This window comes from Rosa chinensis, chromosome 7, assembly GCF_002994745.2.
Source record: "Rosa chinensis cultivar Old Blush chromosome 7, RchiOBHm-V2, whole genome shotgun sequence".
Taxonomy (NCBI): Eukaryota; Viridiplantae; Streptophyta; class Magnoliopsida; order Rosales; family Rosaceae; genus Rosa; species Rosa chinensis.
In genome coordinates this window covers 49,154,863-49,175,270 of record NC_037094.1, presented here as the reverse complement: position 1 = coordinate 49,175,270, position 20,408 = coordinate 49,154,863, and the positions used below count along the sequence as shown (strand labels likewise).

Genomic DNA, 20,408 nt, shown 5'->3' with positions numbered 1-20,408 from the left:
AAATGGACTACCCAAAAACCTGTAAAACACACAAAAACACTTCAAGCAAACAAACCTTATACTCCTGGAGCCATCCTGCTCCCAATTACCAACAACTCTACTTTCACAAAACACAAAACTCAACAATACTAATCCCAAAGGTTATCAAAGCAATACTACTATACACAGGGATATAAAAAGAAGAGTAAAGGATCAAGGGATCCTACACTGCGGAAGTAGTGACAACTATGCCTCAAATGTCATGTACGCCCGACTTCCACTAATTCGCCTGCAAACTGGGCATTAGAAACCGAAAGGCCCAGGGGCAAGTAGACGAAAAACGTTAGCGTGAGTGGACAAAAATAAACAATTTAAAAGAAAAAGGATTTCATACTTTCCCAAATTTATTTCGTTAAAAACCGATGCATGCAACAATTAGAAAAACACATTTAGCTTCAAATCCAAGAATTTCAAAATGATAAATCGACTAGCCTCGCTAGTCACTACATTCGAAAACTATATCGTAAAACCGAAATCTCGTTTCTCAAGAAGATAAGACCAGCCCCACTGGCTACAGTGAAAATCTGACTAGCCCTGCTAGTCAAGCAATGATAAAATATGGGGAAGAAGTTTCACCATACGAAAGAAGGGAGCCTCCCAGGCTCGGGTCGGAGTGTCCCACACTCTGGAGCATCCCATGCTCTGCTCTTACTCACCCACGAACACATAGTAAGCAGGGAGGAGTACTAATAGGCTAGCTAGCAATAAATATGACGACCCAGGTATGGTGGGTTAAAATCATACGAAAATCGAAAATCAGTAAGGCTTCCCCATAAGTCCTGCGAATAAAGAAAACACAGGTACGATTCCCAACCGTACCCAGAAATTCTCGTAGAAAGTCACATAAATCGACAGCGTGTCCCACACGCTAAAAGAATAATTAGATCATCATCAATAAATATATATATATATATATATATAAAATCTCCATCGAAAACTAACTCCATCGAAATCTCATTTCGAAAATCTCTTATAAAATCTCAAATCGACGAATTGAAACATAATATAAGTAGTATAATTCCATAAATCACCTTGGAAATAATTCGTCGAAAATCATGCTTTCACATAAAAGTCATATATCGGAGATACTTATCGAAGGCTCAAAATCCATTTCCGAAATTAAATCATAAATACAAATCCGAGCATAATAAGTTCATATCCGAAACTCATGAAAAATCAATGTCAAATTATAATCCAAGACAAAATATCATGCTCGATAAATAAAATGATAATTAAATTAATCAATAATTTCAAGATAAATGCATGCATCATTATTTAAAACAAAAGTCCACTCACAGTACTATTGGGCGACCACGCAAACGAGTTCCTTCATTTAACCGTAGCTCGCGGCATTGCACTGTACACAATTATATTTCCGTAAAACGGCAATCCGATAAAATAATTACGAACCTAAACGAAACCTGAAAATCCATATCTCCATTACTTCTCAAATTCAACCCAAATCTCTCCCACAACACCGATTCCTTAATTAACATATTCCACAACGAAAACGAGGGAAATCCAACGGCCGGATTTCCAACAATTCAATCACAAAACTTCAAACTTCGGAAATTCACAAATAATTCCAAACTCCTCCATAATTCACCAAACTTCACATACAAGCTCTACAACATATATACAATTTAATGGGCTAAAAACCGGAATTAAAACACTGCCCTACACGCCTCCACGCGCCACCAACAGTGGCAGCTCGTGGGACCCACGAGCCACCGGCAACCACCTCCGATGGCCACCAAAATTTGGCAGCACCATCTACTCAACAAACCCAACCTCTTTCTCAACTACAACAAGTTCCAATTTTACCTGGAAGAGCTCCAATTTGGCCGGTGAAAAATTTCCAGAAAATTCAAGAACCCTAGGATTTGAAATTTCTTCGATTCGACCTCCACACTGCAAATCGTGGCTCAAGGCTAGGGGGGAAATGATCCTTGGCAAAAACCGCACCTTCGACGCCAGTTTGGTGGCCGGAGACGGCCGAAATCGGAAGATATCGCCGGAAATAACAAACTGCTACAATAATCTTCTTGGCTTGAATTCGAGCTTCTCCGGCCAAATCACGACGACCCACGACCACAGGCATATAGGAGAGGAAGAGAGGAGTCGACCGTCACCCTGGGCTCGCCGATTGGTGGCCGGATGGCGGCAAAACGAAGGGGAGAAGGAGAGAGGCTGACGCGGGGGAAAGAGGGAGAGGAAGAGAGAGAGTCGGGGGGTAGGTTTCCAGAAATGGAAATCTACCACAGTAACTTTCTATATATATAGAAAGTTACCGTGAACAGTAACTTCCACATTTTAAGGCTTAACTTTCGCATAGGAATTCCGATTTTTACGTACCACATATCCACGCGCTCGGTTTAATGTCCTCTACAACTTTCATGAAGAACATTTCTCAAATTTTGACCCGAACAAAAAGTCAACTTTTAGAGCCACTAAAAGTGCTGAAATGACAATAAAAGTGAAAGTAAATGTCGTTTACCGTCCTAATGATTAGTAAATCAGTAAATTCTGGTTCGGGACTTTACAATGGGTCTCCCAAAATTTTGTAAATAAGCGAGTAGAAAACAAATAAACAACTAAATTAATAAGAAAGTAAATAAATAAGGGACTTCAAAATCTGGTAAAGGACTAAGACCTCAATTTAATCAAGTCAAAGAGAAATGCGCCAAGCAGGGCCATGTGCCTCCCCTGTACGCTCCCCGACGACATGCTCGCGTGCCCAGTAGGGCCGACCCAACCATGCTAGGTTTGAAAATAATATACTTGAAAATATTTACTACATAATATTGTGCACGTGTATCGAAAAATACTTTAAGAAAAAGGAAATCACAAACATTTGTTTTCTTTTATAAAACATATGCAGTATGCTACACACATCTTGGAACTCCGAGATACTTACCTGCCAGCTGAACTAAAATAAATCAGTGACCGACCCGGTTCGTCAACCTTCGAGAACCGGCCAACTACTTTGTTGTTCTTGTGACTACAAGTAGCGAAAGTGTCCATTTCCTGGCCCTGAGTCTCCTATGACTGGTTCACTATCGGTACTCACCCTTCCTCGACAAACATAGGAGCACAGCCCCCTCCGGAGGTTCACGGTTATCGCCACCGTGGGATTCCTAGGAATCTACGCATCTAGGTCCCATTCACTTTCAGGTCACAAGTACAAACATACAGGGTACAGTATCTTAACATGAAAGTCTAGCCTTGGTTTTCGTAATCAACAATTATCAATTATGAAAAACACAGGTCTCACGAGGCATCGACTAATAAACAACTAAAAATGTACTTGCAAGCAACATAATATTATACTATAGCATTCCACATATATCGAAAAGTCTCTAACAAGGAAGGGACAGCTCACCCTACCTGGATATAGAGTGCTCGTCCACAATTAGCTTCGTTTTCGACTTTCGATACTTCTTCCAATTTCATGTGCACATGCTCGAGTCCTTTATAATAAAATTAAACCAATAAGTAACTTGACGTCATTAACTCAATCAATCGAGCACCTAAGGCATTCACTTAATTTCCTTAAAGTCCTTGAATTATCCTTTAACATAAAAATCTACTATCCATTCCCAAATAATCCGAATGGTATTGCACTTTGACTTCACTTCTTTAACCTTTTTACTTTAGAAAAACAAATCACAATTTCCATTCTCGAACAATTCACTTAACGTAGTAAGCTCATTCAGGATATGGTGATCGTACTTCTTTCCTTAATGTAATTCGGGTCAACCGAGTTGACATTTTTACCTAGTCTTTAAACCTTAAGAAAATAAATAGTAATTACCATTCCCGAATGATTATGATTCTTAAAATCATTCCAAGTTATGGTCACTTTAAAGTTAAGTAATCCGCTCATTTAACCTTTTTTTACTGTCAATTCCCACTAGACTCAAATTCCTTATTTTCTTCATTACCAACTTCGTTCACCTTGCCATACCACATTCCACAGTTGATATCAGATTCACCATTTTAACTAATAAGACCAATTTTCTCAATACAATCTGCCAGTTCACTCTTATCCACAGTATAGTCAAGTTATCATCAAGGCATCAGTCAACTAAGCAATCGAAGCAATAAAGTAGACTCCATTCCAAATAGTAACAGTCGCAAGAAATTTAAAATCACTACACCAAAGCCCTGGATTGGCAGAGACCAAAACTTACCATCTTTTCTTCTCCAACTTGGAAACCAACTCCGTTCTAGCTGCATTGCACAACCATTAACCATATGAATCCCTAGAAGAAATTATACCATCATTGAACAACCCTCAACCAATCTTTCATCCAAAGCAGAGTTCGGAAATCCTTACTAGTCTCCAATACCAATTAGGCTGAACCAACAGTTTCTCCCTCCTCCAAAATCTCCAAAACGCATACTCCATAATCCTCACAGGTTTCAAATTAAGGAAAAAAGTTAGGGTTTTCAATCTAGACCAAACCAGAAGCTCCAGCTAAGAGATATCACAAAATTACCTAATCAAGAAGTCCTGACGAGTCCGGCGACCGTGAGCGACGGAGCAACGGTGGTCCATGTGCCAGCGGAGGTGCGTGCGGCTGCTCTAGTCAGAATCGGAGGTCGGGTGTTTGGGCTATTGAAAAACGTGAGATGCTGATTCCAACTATGGAGGTGGTTTAGCTCAATTCGCTATGAAGATTAGAGAACAAAGGCATGTAGAGCCTTGAGTCCGGCGAGCTTGCATGGCGTTTTCCGGTGGTCGGAGTTTGAGGCTATGGTTCGGGTTTTGCTCTCTAGGGCTTAGTGCTTCAATTTCTGGTAGTGATGGTGTGAATCAGCAACTGGAGATTGAAGGAGTGAGGATGGCAGTTGTGTCGCAGGTTTGGTGGTCGTGTGTGGAGGCCAAAGTTGATGCATGGCGGTGCTGGGCTCGGGTTTTGGTCGGATTTGGGTGCTGGTTCAAAGGGTGGAGGCGGTGTCAGGAAGTGGTGGCAGGAACCGGTGTTTTCCGGTGGTTGCAGATGGAAGAAGAGAGTGTGCGAGAAAGAGAGGTCGGGGAGAGAGAGAGGACGCGGCCGAGAGTGAGGGAGAGAGTGTTTTGGGATTTTAGGGTTTTTTGTTCCTATTTATACTTGTGCATGTGAAATGACAAGTCTACCCCTGCGACGAATTCGACCAATAATTGAGTCGGGTTTTGAGCTCGCTTCTTTATTTGTTTTTCCTTACTAATCTTGTTAGTCGACTCCGTCATATGCCCAAAACTCGAATTACTAAAAATTCAATTTGGATCTTTTCATAATAATCCCGACAATCTTTCGCTTCAATAAACCTTAGTAATTCTTCAGGCTCAAATGGGAAGGACATTAGCCTAAACTTCAATTTTCGGCTCAAACTTAATTCAAATAGCCCAATTGGTAGTCTCGATACCTAAAAATGTCCAAAATCGATTCCTTCACTAAAATCACCTTGTGCAAAAATCTTATTTTTAAAAATCAAATAAAATTTTCGGGGGTCACATCCAAGTTTATTCTCCTACACATGTTGGATCAAAGGAAATGCGGGGTGATTAGTCCAGCAACCTAAAGCAAGCCAACACGGTTCTTGCCTGCAAAAAATTTCTTTAGCTTGTTATCACAAAGGATGATCCTCTTGTTTTTAGGTCCTAAAAAGAATATGCCACAAAACCAAGTCAGTAAAACTAAAAGGGAAAATTTCAATAACAGTACATGAGTTATGGCCCGTTCTAACTTTTGGTGAATCAACTTGTGTTAAAATCAAAACGGTACATCACTTTCAAATTTCGACCCAATTTTGGTACACGCCGTTATCTTTTATGTTAGTTTTGTACTTTCCATCAAATTTTTAAGTGTAAACTCGTCTTTTCAAGGATGATGAAAAAAAATTAAAAAAAGCTTGGACACCCCTCTCTCTCTCTCTCTCTCTCTCTCTCTCTCTCTCTCTCTCTCTCTCTCTCTCTCTCTCTCTCTCTCTCTCTCTCTCTCTCTCTCTCTCTCTCTCTCTCACCGAAATCCGATCTGCCTCTCTTCCTTAGTCTTTCCTTTGATCCAAAACCCAGCCTTTCTTATACTGACCGCAATCGACCACCGTACTTTGACCACCGCAGTCGACCACCACACTTTCCAAGTATGTGGTCGCAACATGGAGGAAGAGAAAGGGTTGGGTTTGTGGTAGCATCGAGCAAATTCCGATCAGTCAACTCTCCAACAACAATAGTAAAACTCAATTAACACTAAAATTCACTCCCTGGTCATCTACAATCCCTAATCAAACCCCAATTTCCACACAATTAGCAACCAGAAGCTGAACCAAACCCCTAAAATCATGCTCATACAATCCAATGCAGTCAACACCAAGACTCACTGAACTCTACAACCATAGAAATTTCAACCAAACTCACCTAATAGTGCCTGGACAAAGTCTCCGCAGTGGCCGCCGTCTAATCAACCCCATCGTCGCCACAAGGATCTGATCCTTCTCTGGCTCCAAACCTACCCCCGCGCCTCCGTTTGCCGGTACCTGAAAACTTCTAGATCCTATTGATGAACCCATCTCCGGTGGCCCTCTTCTTCCTCGCCACCTCTCACCGGCCAGAGCACGGCCGATGACTCGCCTATACCCTCCTCCCCACTTCCATTGTTAACTCTCAAATTTCTTTAGACAACATATAAATTAATTCTGTTGTCTGAATAGCATGAAAACCCATACTATTTCAGTTTTTTCATCTTTTTTGTAAGTTGAAAAATTAGGACAATAGATAACTGTCGTTTGAAAAAACTGATAAATTCATATTAAATATTGAAAATTAGGAAAACATTTATATGTTATCTGAGTAAACGGAGAAATAGTTTCTCTTATTAGCATGACATTTTTGAGACAACTAAACTTATCCATCCTTTTTGCCCTATGACCCGGTGTTTTTCCCATACAAACTGAAATTTTCAAGAACTCATCTTTCTTTCTATGGCACCTCTCTCGACCTAGAGGTTCATTCCATACAAACTCAAATCGATTCATTCATGTCTCAAAACCTAAAGAGGTTTTTCTCCCCCAGAAGAGATAGAAGCTACAAACGCACTCTCTTAGCTGAGTTTTTGAGAGAGAAGAGTCTTCTCGACCTCTCTCCAAGCTTGTGGCTCGTGTCACTGTTGGTGGAGTTCTTCGATTTGAAGAACGAACGAGTACAAATAATTCATTCACCGTTGTTCATTGGTAAGCCTCTTTCTTCTTTAATCTTAGGGTTTCGAGTTTGGTTTGTTTTGGGTTTTAGAGTTTTGTTGGATATCGATTTGGGGGTTTTGCTAAGGGTTTAGAAATATAGATTAGGGTTTTGTTGGATATCGATTTGGCGGGTCTAGGCGCCGGGACTGGGCGCTAGGTGCTGAGAAAATCATGTTAAAGTAGCTCAATCTCTCATTGCTTTGATCACTTCTTTCACTTCAACGAAAACCCAGACCTCTCTTTCTAACTCTCAGTCTCCTCGACCGTCAACGGCAGAAGCCCGGCAATTTGGCGGCACACTCTACTCAGTGACTTTTCTTTTGGTCTCTCTTTGCATCCGAAGTCCATCACTTAGTCTCCTCGTCGTCTCTCTCTGTCTCTCTCTGTCTCTCTCTCTCTCACGTCTCTGTTCAACTTTTTACCGGTACCGGCCTCACTCAGTGATTATGTGTCCTTGTCTCTCTTCATAAGACCCTCTCTCTCAAATAGTGTTATTCAAAAATTGAACGTGTTGCTATATCTCATATTCAACGCCTTGTAATTAGTTCTCTTTGGAATAAAGCAATTAGCTATTGAGCCTACTGATATGAGCTTGTAAATAACATGACGGGGATGAGTGGATGATTAATAATTGATCTTTATGATGCCTTTAGTTGCAAGTTTTGACTTGGTGCTGCATTTTTCACTCACCTCGCTATTCGACAAGACATGTTTCATCACTTACTGATTTTATCAAATGTAGTGTTTGATATTAAGCATTTCCCTATTGCTTGTTCAACTTGATTGTTACTTAATTTAGTTCTTAGTTCTTATTAGTTGTTAATCAATGAGAACGATATGTTTAAAGTTCTCTGTATAGAAAGATAGAAAGTGCGCTCTGTTGCTGCTGAATTTGATTTCGTGCAGTGAATTGTGGTATTTGTTTGGTAGATTTTGCAGAAAGTTTGCCTTTTGAAGGATTTGGACATTTTTTGTTTTACAAAGTTGAATGTATGTTGTTTAGAGAAAAAGAGAAAGAAGAAAAAAAGATTTCTGGGGTTCATAGTTTGATTTTATTTGAGTTGAAACTTAGTGTTATCTGTAATTGCCAAGTTGATATTTAAGAGATTTGAGCAGTTTTGGAATAGAAGAGTCAGTGTTTTACTTTTTACATGTCTTTTTCAATTGCAGATAGCCTGACTGTAATGGAAATATTAATGCAATGTGTTATTAAGTTCTAGGCCGTGGAATGTCAACCACACTACGTATTTGGAAAGCTTGATGGGGAGTTGGCAAATGCAGAGAAGAGAGCAAGGGCTGCAGTAGCAGCCGCAAATCCAGCTGATTGGTTCCTTTCAACTGTAAGTGTTCTTCCCTTTGAGCTGTCATTGTTTTCAAGATTGCCTATATAATACGACCAATATAATTGTATATTTGTAATTTGGTGAAACTAATCATTTCCTCATTTCAGCTTGATCCTTCTATTAAAGAAGTATTTGATGTAGCATATGACATCGTATATGCATTTCATATTGCCCAGAAATCAGCAGAGAAAACTGTTGATAATATGAAGGCAAGTATATATTTTACTCCAATTCCTTCTATGTAAACAGATCCTTGAAGTATCTCAAAACTTTTCAGGGTGTCAAATGTAAATGAGTCGCTAGAAGTATTGGTTCTTTAGGTCTTTATGTTCCAGGAGGAACTGCAGTTTTACCTTGTACTACTCTGATGCTTGCAATTGTAAGTTGATTGTATCTCTTAAAACTTTTCTTTTCATAATGGGTCATCCTGTGATGTTTATCAGGATTATCAATTATGATGTTACAATGATTTAATGAACGTACATCTGCTTTATTATGGCCATCAGCCTGCTCAGATTGCTAGATCTAAAACCATTGTACGTGTGACTCCCCCCAAGTTGGGATGGCAGTATATGCAAGGTATGATTCTTTACTCTGGGGGCTATGCATCGTGAGGACATTCTAATTTGAGAGCTGATTGCTTTTTGTTTTTACCCCTTAGGAAGTACTCTACTGTGCTAAGAAGGATGGTGTAACTCAGATCCTTAAAGCTGGTGGTGCTCAGGTATACAAACACTGCAAACTTTACCTAGATATTTCATTACATAAATTATTACACTACTTTGAACCATTTTCTTCTTACAGGCAATATCTACTATGGCTTGGGGTACAGAATCTTGTCTAAACGTATTAGTCTCCCTGTCCCACTATTTTGTCCTCAGAGTGTCACTAACTTATTAACTCTCATATTCTGAGTTCATGTTGGCTTTAACAGTGATTTATGATTTCTTATAACAAAACCGAGGATCAGTGGTATAGGAAAAGGCTGAAGACCAAATTATCTATGTTGTAATTACTCCAAATCATGGTTGCTTAGAGATGTAATGGTCTATTTTGGTGGAACTTATTTATATCTTGAATTGGTTGGTTAATATGGGTAACAAGTTCGATTTGATCTGCAAACGATTTCTGTGCTTAATTTTATAGTTAATATCTGTTGAGATTGGATTATCAAATTGGTCTATAATCGTTCTATTGCCAGTACCAAATTGGTTACCTACATTGTGTTTATTGAATATAGAGGTTATATTGCAAAGCTCTTACCAAATGATGTCATATAGCTGACCCTAAATAATAACGGCTTTATTATTATTACGTATTATTTGTGAGGGAGCTGATAATGCCATGATTTGGTGGATAGAAAAGGTTTAGTTAGATGGCCTATTTGTCTTCTGGTGGAAGCCTATTCATTCTGAATTTGAGTGATTAAAAGCTGAAGATATTAGTATTAGGTTATATATATTTCCTGAAGGCATATAGGTATGCATGATCTGGAGGATGAGCTGAAACTTAGTTTTAAGTCTTACTATTTGTTTCTTTGTGAGAGCAGAGCATATTTTATTCCCCGTGGAGCTTATCCAATCCCAACAGTTGATTGGAGATAATCCATCACCTATGAAGTTGCTACCTCTAACATACTCCCAGTCCCATAGGCTTACCATCAACAAGTCTTTTGCTTTTGAAACCGCTGGGAAGCTTCCATGGGTAATACCCTTTCTTGTAAACTTAATATATAAACAAAATTGATCACATAGTGCAGTCAAGTAGTTGTTAGTTTCTAGATTGCTTCATGACCTTCTCTATTGTATTAGCATCCATTTTGACACATTACATATGATTCTCCTCATTGGACTGCCATTTTATGCAATGCTTTTTCCGTCTCCTACATTACGATGCTTATTTTCTATATTTGCGTTTCAGGATAGAAGATTGTATAGATTGAGACAGGTTGTTTTTGACATTTGAGTGTATGGGGCAATTACTAGAAAGATTCTTTTGGGTGATAACTTATATCTTTTCCTCATGTTTTTGATTTTGTCTTCAGAAGTTCCTCTGCCCAGCTTAAAGAAAAAGAAGCATTGGTGCATTGACCTAATGCATGTACGGAAATATAGAGTACGAAAATCCTTAATAGTTGTTATGCACTATTATATGAGCATAACAATGCACTATTTTAATATGCTTGTTTGACTGATAGCAGATAATTAACTTTATGTATCCGCCATATCCAATCTTTTATCAATGATTAGGATTCTTATATGAAGAGAAATAGAACTATTAATCCAATGGAGTATAAACTATGTTTGATATTGTATCTTCTTGGTATTGTATTGTTATTAATGAAGACCTACAATGTGACTTCTTGGAGGGTCTTGGTCTCTAGGCATCACTCAAAGGTCATAAATTGATAAGCTTTTGGTTGGGAGTTGGGACTTGTGAGTGATTAGGTTTCTTTTAATCTCTTATACATAAATTGTAGTCTAAGTAGTCATGGATAGGTGCCAACTTCTTTTGGAATTCCGCAGAAACTGCCCTACAACACAACTTTCTTTGGTATTTATTTTACCCTACTTACTGATCTTCAAATATACTAAAATTTTGACATGTTTCTGTTCTGTTAGTTAGCAAATGATCTGGAAAGTTTCATCTTATTCCAAAGCAAAGTGAATTTAATTTTGGTGATTCTTCCAAATTTGGTCTGCATTTGGGAAAGTTCCAGCATTTTGAATGTATCCTCTGATTTTCTGTTGAGATTTGAAATCTTATTTGAATCATTTAACTTCTGGTTTTTATGTATATTGAATTATGCAGTTCAGATGGTTGTTTCAAAACTAATTTCATGTCAATTGGACTTACAATGAATTTTTTGTGAATTTTCCAAGTTGACCATGCTGCTGAGATTTTTTTTTTTTTTTTTTTTATGACTCCTGCAGTTCAGTCAGATTGTGTTCATCTTTTTCCTTGCTTTCCTAAATCCGAATTCCATGAAAATTCAGTATGTTCTACCTTAACATGTTTACTATGAGTCTGCAAAAGTTCAAGTTCATGGCTATACAAATGAACTTAATAAATTCCCAAAGCTAAATTGTTCATGCCTTAACATTTCAGTTCACTTATGTCTCCCTTTTGATGTGTGATGCAGATTGCTTTGACTCTTTCGTGTTGATTTTACTAGGAGAGGAGAGCTTGCAGATCACCATGTCAATTCCATATATATATATATATATATATATATATATATATATATATGGTAGATTGCTTTGGAGTAATATTACTCTAATTATTTATTTTTGGGTTATTAATTAGTCTAGTTTTTCTTGGTGTTTTCTTAAATAATGTTCTGAATTGGCTTCAAGCCTTTTGACTTTGATGATGTAACAAGCCTATTGTATTGTTCCAAAATGAATGATGTCCGTATGGTTAACAACCAACACAAGATTACAACATATGTTGTCTCAACATGAAAATGAACAACTAAATCGTACCAAAATCTGTTGTTTCTTGTTATATCAACCAATAGAAGTAACAAGTTATCTATATTTCAAATGTGCTTCAAACAACAAGAGTGAGTTTTTGACCTCAATCAAATTACACAAGAACATGATTACATATAGTTATATTATCTATCAGACAACATAAATACTTAAAACAGTGGTTGAAATACAAGACAAAAGACATAAAAATAAAATTCTTAAAACTATTTAGACGACAGATGAGGCATAATTTACCCAGTTTTAAGTGAATTTCAAACAACAATCAAATGTCTTTAAAAATGCATTCAGACAACAGATTGTTAAACAAGCCTTTATTTTGGTAACTTCAGACAACATATGAATGTGTTCTTATTAAATTTCAGACAACAACAGTTTTATTAAAACTGTAGTTTGTAGTTTATTTAAACAACATTAATGTAACGCCCCAAGCTGCACCTCACCAGCTTAAGCACGTCACAGCGCCGCGAGTCTCTAAAACATGAACCGAACGCTCGATTAATGTCCTAGAGAACCGCTAGGCATTTTTGCTTGAAAACTTTTTGTAAAACACAGCTGAAGCTACAAATATTTTTGAGGTGAAAAACTTGAGTTGCTCAAATCTATTTAGTTCGTTCGGAACTTGGGTAAAAGCTAGCATGAGGTACGAACCCCGATGAAAAGAAATCAGCTAAGTTTGACTCGAGGCTAGGTATCAACAAGTTCTGAAATGCGAAGATTGTGAAGTAGAACTTAGAACGGAAACCAAGCAATGATTTACCGAACTTGTTCCGCACACCCAGCTCTGTCCGCTACTGTCCCGTCACTAGTGCACAGTACCTACATCCATACTGTAGTAGGGCTGAGCTTTCGTCCTCGCTGCTCAACAGGGACTCTAACTCGACTAGGTTTGAAAATCAACAAATAAGTATTTGAAGCGCTCCAGTATGAAAACTTGCTTAAACCAAATATTTAAAAGAACGACAAACTTTATAAGAATGTTTTTTGACTCGAAAATCGATGCATGATACCAAATTGAATACGCGCGCTAAATCTTACCAGATGGCCGATCTCATAGACCCACTACACGACCTTACCTCAATTTACTTTATCACCAGGTAAGCGTAGCGAGAGCGTCCGCTACCTAGCTATGCACACGTACCGGGCCCGTCCCTACGATCGGAATACCCGGACGACCGGCGTAACTAACCCTCCGGAGGTTTTAGGGATCGAACCCAAGGAAGTCAGAGCCACCCTTCGCTCTCAAGCCATCACATTTCTCACATGGTTTGGTTAGTATGCATTGCATTTGAACATAACCAAACCATACCAACTAAATAAAAATATATAAGAAAATCACCAACCGAGGAGAGTCATGAATCCCTACCTAGATTCCGATGTTTTCTCTCACGTACTCCGAAAGTTGCGAACCTTCTGTTCCTCGGGTAACTAGAGTCCTAGATTCCGACATTTCAATAGTTAATATCTTTTGAACAATTATACAAAATCTCGACGATTAATATATCGTCCAAACCAACTTTTCCTAGTTTGACCAGGAGTTGACCAATATTCTTAGCTTGACCAACCTTGACCAGTTTGACCACATTTGACCAATCGATAGAGGTTCGATAATTACCCAAATTGTCGAACATTCACTTGAAGTTACGATATCGACCAGACATACATTGAGTGCACCCGATTTACTAAGGCCACCCAATATATATTTGGGGATGTGACCAGTTACACATTTTTAGCCCAATATTTGCCCAACCACTCCACCTTCATCTGTTTGTGCCCACTTACCTAATTCGACAGTGTCAAGACTCATCTAGGCTCCGGAAAAAAATGTTAATACGGTAGTGCCACTACACTAAAACCGCACGACTCGTCAGTTACCCATCTCGATCAAACGTCAAACCGATTCAAATCTCTTCCTCCCTCCATACCTGATTCTCTCTCTCTCTGCCTCACTCCCTCTTTCTCTCTCTCTCTCTGTCACCTGGATTCTCACCGTTTTACGGTGACGACTCTCCAAGGTCCGGCAGTTGAGTTTCTAGTTTTTTCGGCTTGGAAGATATCGAAACAGGTAAAATGATCAATTTCGACTCCGTTTTCAGGTTTTTTCATGTTTTCTGAGGAAGCTATTACAAATTCTTCTGTTTAAAGTAGTTTGAAGTTTCATTTTGGTGACGACTTTGCATATATGTGAAATTTCTCGAACGACTTTGCATATATGTGAAATCGGTGAAATATAGGGTTTCTGGTTCATAATTGAGAAAATCTAATACGAACGTTGTTTGTCGATTCTAAACAGTTATTTTAGATAAAATGAGGTTTGATTGAAAGCCTATTGTGGAGTAGACCAAAAAGTTGTTACATTAGTGCCCCCCAATAGATTTCGTAATGGGGGCCGATGATCACTGCTTTATTCATTGGCGGAATGAAATCTGCTATTCCAAAGTAAATTTAGTGTCAAATTGTAGTAGTCGATTATTGAATCAAATTGTGTTGTTTATGTCAGTTTAGTGGGGGGCAGTAGACAGTTTATTGACCATCATAATGTGGGATTTTGAACATCAATTATTGTTTTGAATGTGAATAACTTCTATAAACTGTGAAACATAGGATGCAGTGTAATGTTTGGTGCAAAATGTGAGGTTTCTGGCAGTCTAGTGGGGGACAGTAAATATATTATTGACCCTCATACTGTGGGTTTTAGACATTAACTGTTATTTAGAGTGTGAATAACTTGTATAGTCCGTGAAACATAGGAAGCGGTGTAAAGATTGATAGTCTACTGGGGGGCAGTAGACACATTAGTGCCACCCAATAATGTCTTTCTTAGGAGACAGTCATCATCTCTTGTTGATTATAAAATGATCATTTTGGTTTTCTTTGTGATATAGTGCAATACACTGTGAATCCTTGAAACTGGTCCTAGTTTTGATGGTTTAGTGGGGGGCAGTAGATACATTACTACCCCTCAATAATGTCTTCATACGATCAGAACCCTTCTATTAGCTATTTTAGAATGATCATTGTGGTTTTGTTTTTGGTGTAGAATGGGTAGACAAAAATTCACCTTGATGAGTGACTCAGAAGAAGATGACCGGAGTTCACAGAGTTCAGATAACTGTACTGAGACCACGTTTAACCAACCACTGCAAAAAAAATTTGTCGAAATCAGAAAGAGGAAGCGACAACAGGCAGCACAAATTTCTGATGAAGAATCTACTGAAGAAGAAGTCAATGAAGATTCAGGATGATCGACTGAAGATGAATCAGAATCAGAAGGTGAACAGACAACGAAGAGGTTTGTAATCAAAACAAGACAACAACAAAAATGGAAACCACTTCAAGAGGAAGTGGATTCAGAAGAAGAAAAACCAAAGAGGAAGAAAGCCAAGAAGCAAAAGAAAAGGGCAGTGAAAAAAGAGCAGATAAAAGAGACCCAGATAGCAAAGATTGAGTGGAAGCAACAGAAGTGCACGCTCAGTGCATTCTGGAGGATGGTCAACGCACACAAAGATAGAATACCAGACAAAACAAAAGAGATTTTGATGGGTACCGACTTTGGTGAAATGATTGAACCGTTCTGGCAGGACAAGATAACTGAGATCCAGCTGCACAAACATGAAGCGGACCTGGAGATACTCATGAGGCACTTCGACCGCACTGACAACAAGTGGAAGTTTGGGGATGTTGTTATGGAAATAACGGAGGAGGATGTCACGGCTTTATTTCACCTCCCGGCTGAAGGAGAAGTGTTCAATGTGAACAGGAGGGTGGTAAGGGAAGAGATGGAAGACTCTCCAATATTTGGCAGCCCTTTAAAGATGCAGGCTATCCTCAGAACAAAGGTGGAATCGACACTGGTAACTGAGTTGACAAAGCCGGCAGAAGAGAAAGATGCCAGGAAGATAGCCGTGCTAATGATCACATATCTATTCAGCACATTCTTCTTCACCTGAAACCGGTGCTCAGATCACATGGGATATGGTCGCCGTATGTGAACAGATTGAGACCATAAACATGTACAACTGGCCAAGATTAATTCTGAACTTCTTGATGGAAGAGTTACAAAAGTATAGGAGGAACAGTCCATCTGTTTTGAATGGATGCCTTCTTCTCATCTATTACTGGTTCCTTGAGAAGACCAAGGCAAAGACCTAGATTCCTGGAAAGCAGAATGAGACTCCACGATTCATCCGATGGTCAATAAAGGAAATATTTAGCCTGGAGCAGATGTACATGAACGAGAACTTAGCCGTGGTAAGCAAATTACAAAAACATTATATATATCTTATTTTCAATGTTTACTACACAATACTTACTTGTTAAATGTAACAGGATCTGATAAAAGCTGGACCATGGCCTGCAAAAATTAGACTGGAAGACCTCGAGCTAGGTGATGAGGTGCAGGACACACCAAGCTTTGACAACTGGGTGAGTGGCACAACTGAGCTTGTCTGCTGCCAGTAATTGGGGGTAATAGATACATTATTGGGACCCAGTAATGTGTTGACCCAGTAATAGGCCAGTAATAGATACCTTAAACAAAGCCTATGAAGTGAATAACTGATGTTTGTTGGTTAAATTTTAAATCATTGACTTGTTTACATGTAGATATGTGCTTTTATGGTAGTCTACTGGGGGGCAATAATATTATTACTGGCCCCCAGTGAACACATTATTGGGGACCAATAACTTGATGTTTTTGGTTATATTTTTGGCAGGTACCCCTGGCAAGCCAAGCGGAAGAGCAACAAAATGAAAGGCTGACGGGGAATATCAAGGAACTAATTAGGGAGATGGAGGAAGCCATTGGTGAGACAAAGCCCACAAAAGAAATGGAGGTAAAGCTAGCAAGGCTTGCCAAAGCAAATGAGGACTTGACTGCACAGAACAAGGATCTATGGGGCAAGCTGAAGGTTGCCGACGAGAGAATTAGAGAGTTGGAAATTGAAAAGCGGGCAAAAAATAACCTCATCAGGGCGTTGTACATACGGCTTGAAAAGGAGAAAGGAGAGGTCCCCCCACCACAAACCCAACTTGAGATAGTTCCTTTCACGCCGAAAGTGGTCCCCCAAGATGAAGTTGAGGATGAAAATCCAAACTTTGGACCAAGCGTCGGAGAGGAAACCCATTATGCAGCCAGTGCGGGAAAGTCGACAGACACAGTGACGTCAGCGTTTCCTATTGCACAGCAAGTACCTGAAGAAGATAATGAAAGCCGTTTTCCACAGGGGCAACAAGAACATGGGAATGAAGAGGAAGATGAACAGCTCGATAACATCATAAGGAATATTGCTGAGAAAGAAGTGATGGAATTACTTGGAAAGGAAAAAAAGAAGGAAGGGACCCATGCCGAACAGGAACAACAGAAGAAAACTCCAGAGATACATTCTATAGTGAAGAACATAAAGACATACCGGAGGGCTGCCAAGAAGGCTAGAGAGGAGGAGTGGGAGTACGACACTCCGGAAGAGGCAAAAATGACAAAGTGAGCTGCACCTAAGAAAGCAGGAATCATGCCGCAAACCCATGGAAAATTTCACAACAAGATTAAGCTTAAGGGAGTCAAATGCGATAAGCAAACATGGAAAACACTGGACCTAGCAGTGGCAAGGCACTATCGAGACTTCTTAAACGTTGCTCAGAAAGACACGTAAGTACACAGCATGGTTTAAAATTGGTGTAACAATTTAATTTCCGTTTTTCATACTGATAAAATCTGCGTTGGATTCAAATGTTTCTGTTTGAATAGGACTGAGTACTGGATCAGCAGTGATCTTCTACGCCGGATCACCAAGCACGACCTAAGAGTAATAAACCAAGAAGGGGACATCAAAACTGACGTAAGTCTTTCAATGAGTGGCTCCATTCAATGATCTACTGCCCCCCAGTAAAATCATCAATTCATGCAATTTTCCTTTCTCTTGTTACTTATACAGTTTTGATGGAAAGTCCACGTACCCAATTTTGCAGGTGATCACCGTTTATATTGACTTGCTGAAGTCTGATGCAGAAAAGCAAAATGCGCAAGTGGGATTCCTCGCAGTAGACGCAGCGGTAAGTAGCCTAAACCAAATGTATTGAGTTATGTGTTTATTGGAAAGCAACATTAAGTAAAATGCTAAATTATGGAGTACTCTTTGTGTTTACTGGGGTGCAGCAAATATTCTACTGGACGAAGATTGTTTATGGAGTACTCTTTATGGAGTACTCTTTGTGTTTACTGGGGGCAGTAGATTGTTTATTGCCCAGTAAAAACTACATGTCTAAATAAACACCACCAACTGCAGAAAGAAAAGGGTCAATAATATCAGCACCACCAACTGCTCTAAGCAACCGCAAATTGAAACTGTATTCCTTCTGTGTAGATGAATATGCAACCTTAAAAAATTTCTGCTTTACATCTTCTATCAATTTCACGATCCATATTACTCCAGTAAACCTGCATAAACATTCTGCCTCTTCCCTCCTTTTACCCGCCATCTCCATTTGTTTAATTCTTGTCTGGTCCAGCATACAATAGACCGGCATCAAATGCTCAATTGCAATCCAAGAGTAAAATGATTCATCAATCCCATTAGCCATAATTCCATATCGGCAGCTAGTATAAAATGCACGGCACCAATTTTCCACAGGCAATTCAGAAAGAAAAGGGTCAATAATATCGGCACCACCAACTGCTCTAAGCAACCGCAAATTGAAACTGTATTCCTTCTGTGTAGATGAATATGCAACCTTAAAAAACTTCTGCTTTACATCTTCTATCAATTTTGAATTACCTTTACCCCTATATTTACTGGCAAGGTTCGCCACCAAGTGCTTGTAACAAAACAGATGAGGATTACCAGCAAATACCTTATCGAAAGCGCTCAACAATCCAACACCCCGATCACTAATAAATGTGATAACTCTTCCTTGAGGTTCAAGCAGACTCTTCAAATGCTTGAAAAATAATGTCCAGTTTGCATCTGTCTCAGAATCACAAAAACATATGGCTAGAGGGTAGAAACCTGCATAAACCAGATCACAGTAAAATCAGTCTACTGGGGGCCAATAATGTTGTTATTGAACGGCAGGAAACTATCATAACGTCACACAGCAATGTAAAAATGATTTCAATCACAATGAAAAAAACTAAACCAAGAAATATTAAGCACACAGATGAAACTATAACAAAAGCCAATATTACTGGGGGCCAAGAATAAATTTATGGGGGGGCAATAAACAATACAGTTACCTTGATTCCCATTCCTTCTAGTTGCAGACAAAATCTGCCCCTTGTAAATGCTTTTACCAAACGTTCCATCAACATACAATACAGGCAAACAGAATTTGAAGCCTTCTACACAACCTCCATAAGCTACGAAAAGCCTCTGAAAACGATTTGAAGATGGTTCAACCTCCAACACAAAAGAAGAGCTGGGGTTACTCTGCAAAACAGCTTCCTTATACCAAGATAACTTGCTGAACGTGTCTGCATCGGAACCATAAATCGCTTCCTTGGCCCGATGCTTTACTTTCAAGGCAACCTTGTAGGAATTATCAAACCCATATGTTGATTTGAACTTGCTCATAATCTCCCTTGGCTTCAATGAAAGATTAAAGCTAACTTCAGCAGCAATGCAAGTCTTGACAACCTTAGATCCCAAAAGCTTGTGTTTTTGAGTCCTAACTACACCCTTGCAAGTGTGAGTATTATTCAACTCTGTGATATAAAGGCAACCATTGGCAGATGATGAAAAAGCACGAAGATGCCAATCACAACCTTCAGTTCCAACATTTGCACAGACTGCATGAATACGGTCCAAATCATTTCTCAGGAATACAAACTCGAAACCAACTGCAATTGCATACTTCCTGAGCTTCTCACGGAGCTCAGTGTGAGAAGCTCAGTAGCACCATGAAACTTATCCCCGACATGATGAATATAAGAAATCCACTCATCAGACAAATACGTCTTGTGAACTTCAGTCCTAAATGCATCACCCAAATAATCATCTTCATCAATAACTTACGAACCACTATCCACCGAACAATTTCTCCTAAAACCTCCCCCAATCTTTACAACTGAAATATTGACACACTCTAACCTATGTATTCTAGCAGAACAAAACAGCATCTGGAAATCACGATCGTTACGAAGAAAACAAACTTCACAACCTGGAACTGAATACTGAAGCTCAATAATATCAGTTGGGGAAAACTGGAATGTACGGAAAATGTCTTCATACAACTCAGAGTAGCTCATGCATTGATTCAAAGGAATCATATAACCTTTGCTAGAGTAAAGGCACCTAGCAACTAGAGGATCAGCCAT

The 20,408-nt window shown here is 39.1% G+C and overlaps 1 protein-coding gene across 1 annotated transcript; it reads right to left on the bottom strand.

Annotated features, from left to right (window-relative positions):
• Positions 1-18,349: 18,349 nt before the first annotated feature.
• Positions 18,350-20,408, bottom strand: LOC112178077. Its single transcript, XM_024316288.1, has 4 exons — positions 20,182-20,408; positions 19,946-20,064; positions 19,329-19,880; positions 18,350-19,101 (listed from the first exon to the last, which is right to left on the bottom strand). Exons 1-4 carry the CDS (start codon positions 20,406-20,408, stop codon positions 18,350-18,352), a joined length of 1,650 nt encoding a protein of 549 aa, XP_024172056.1.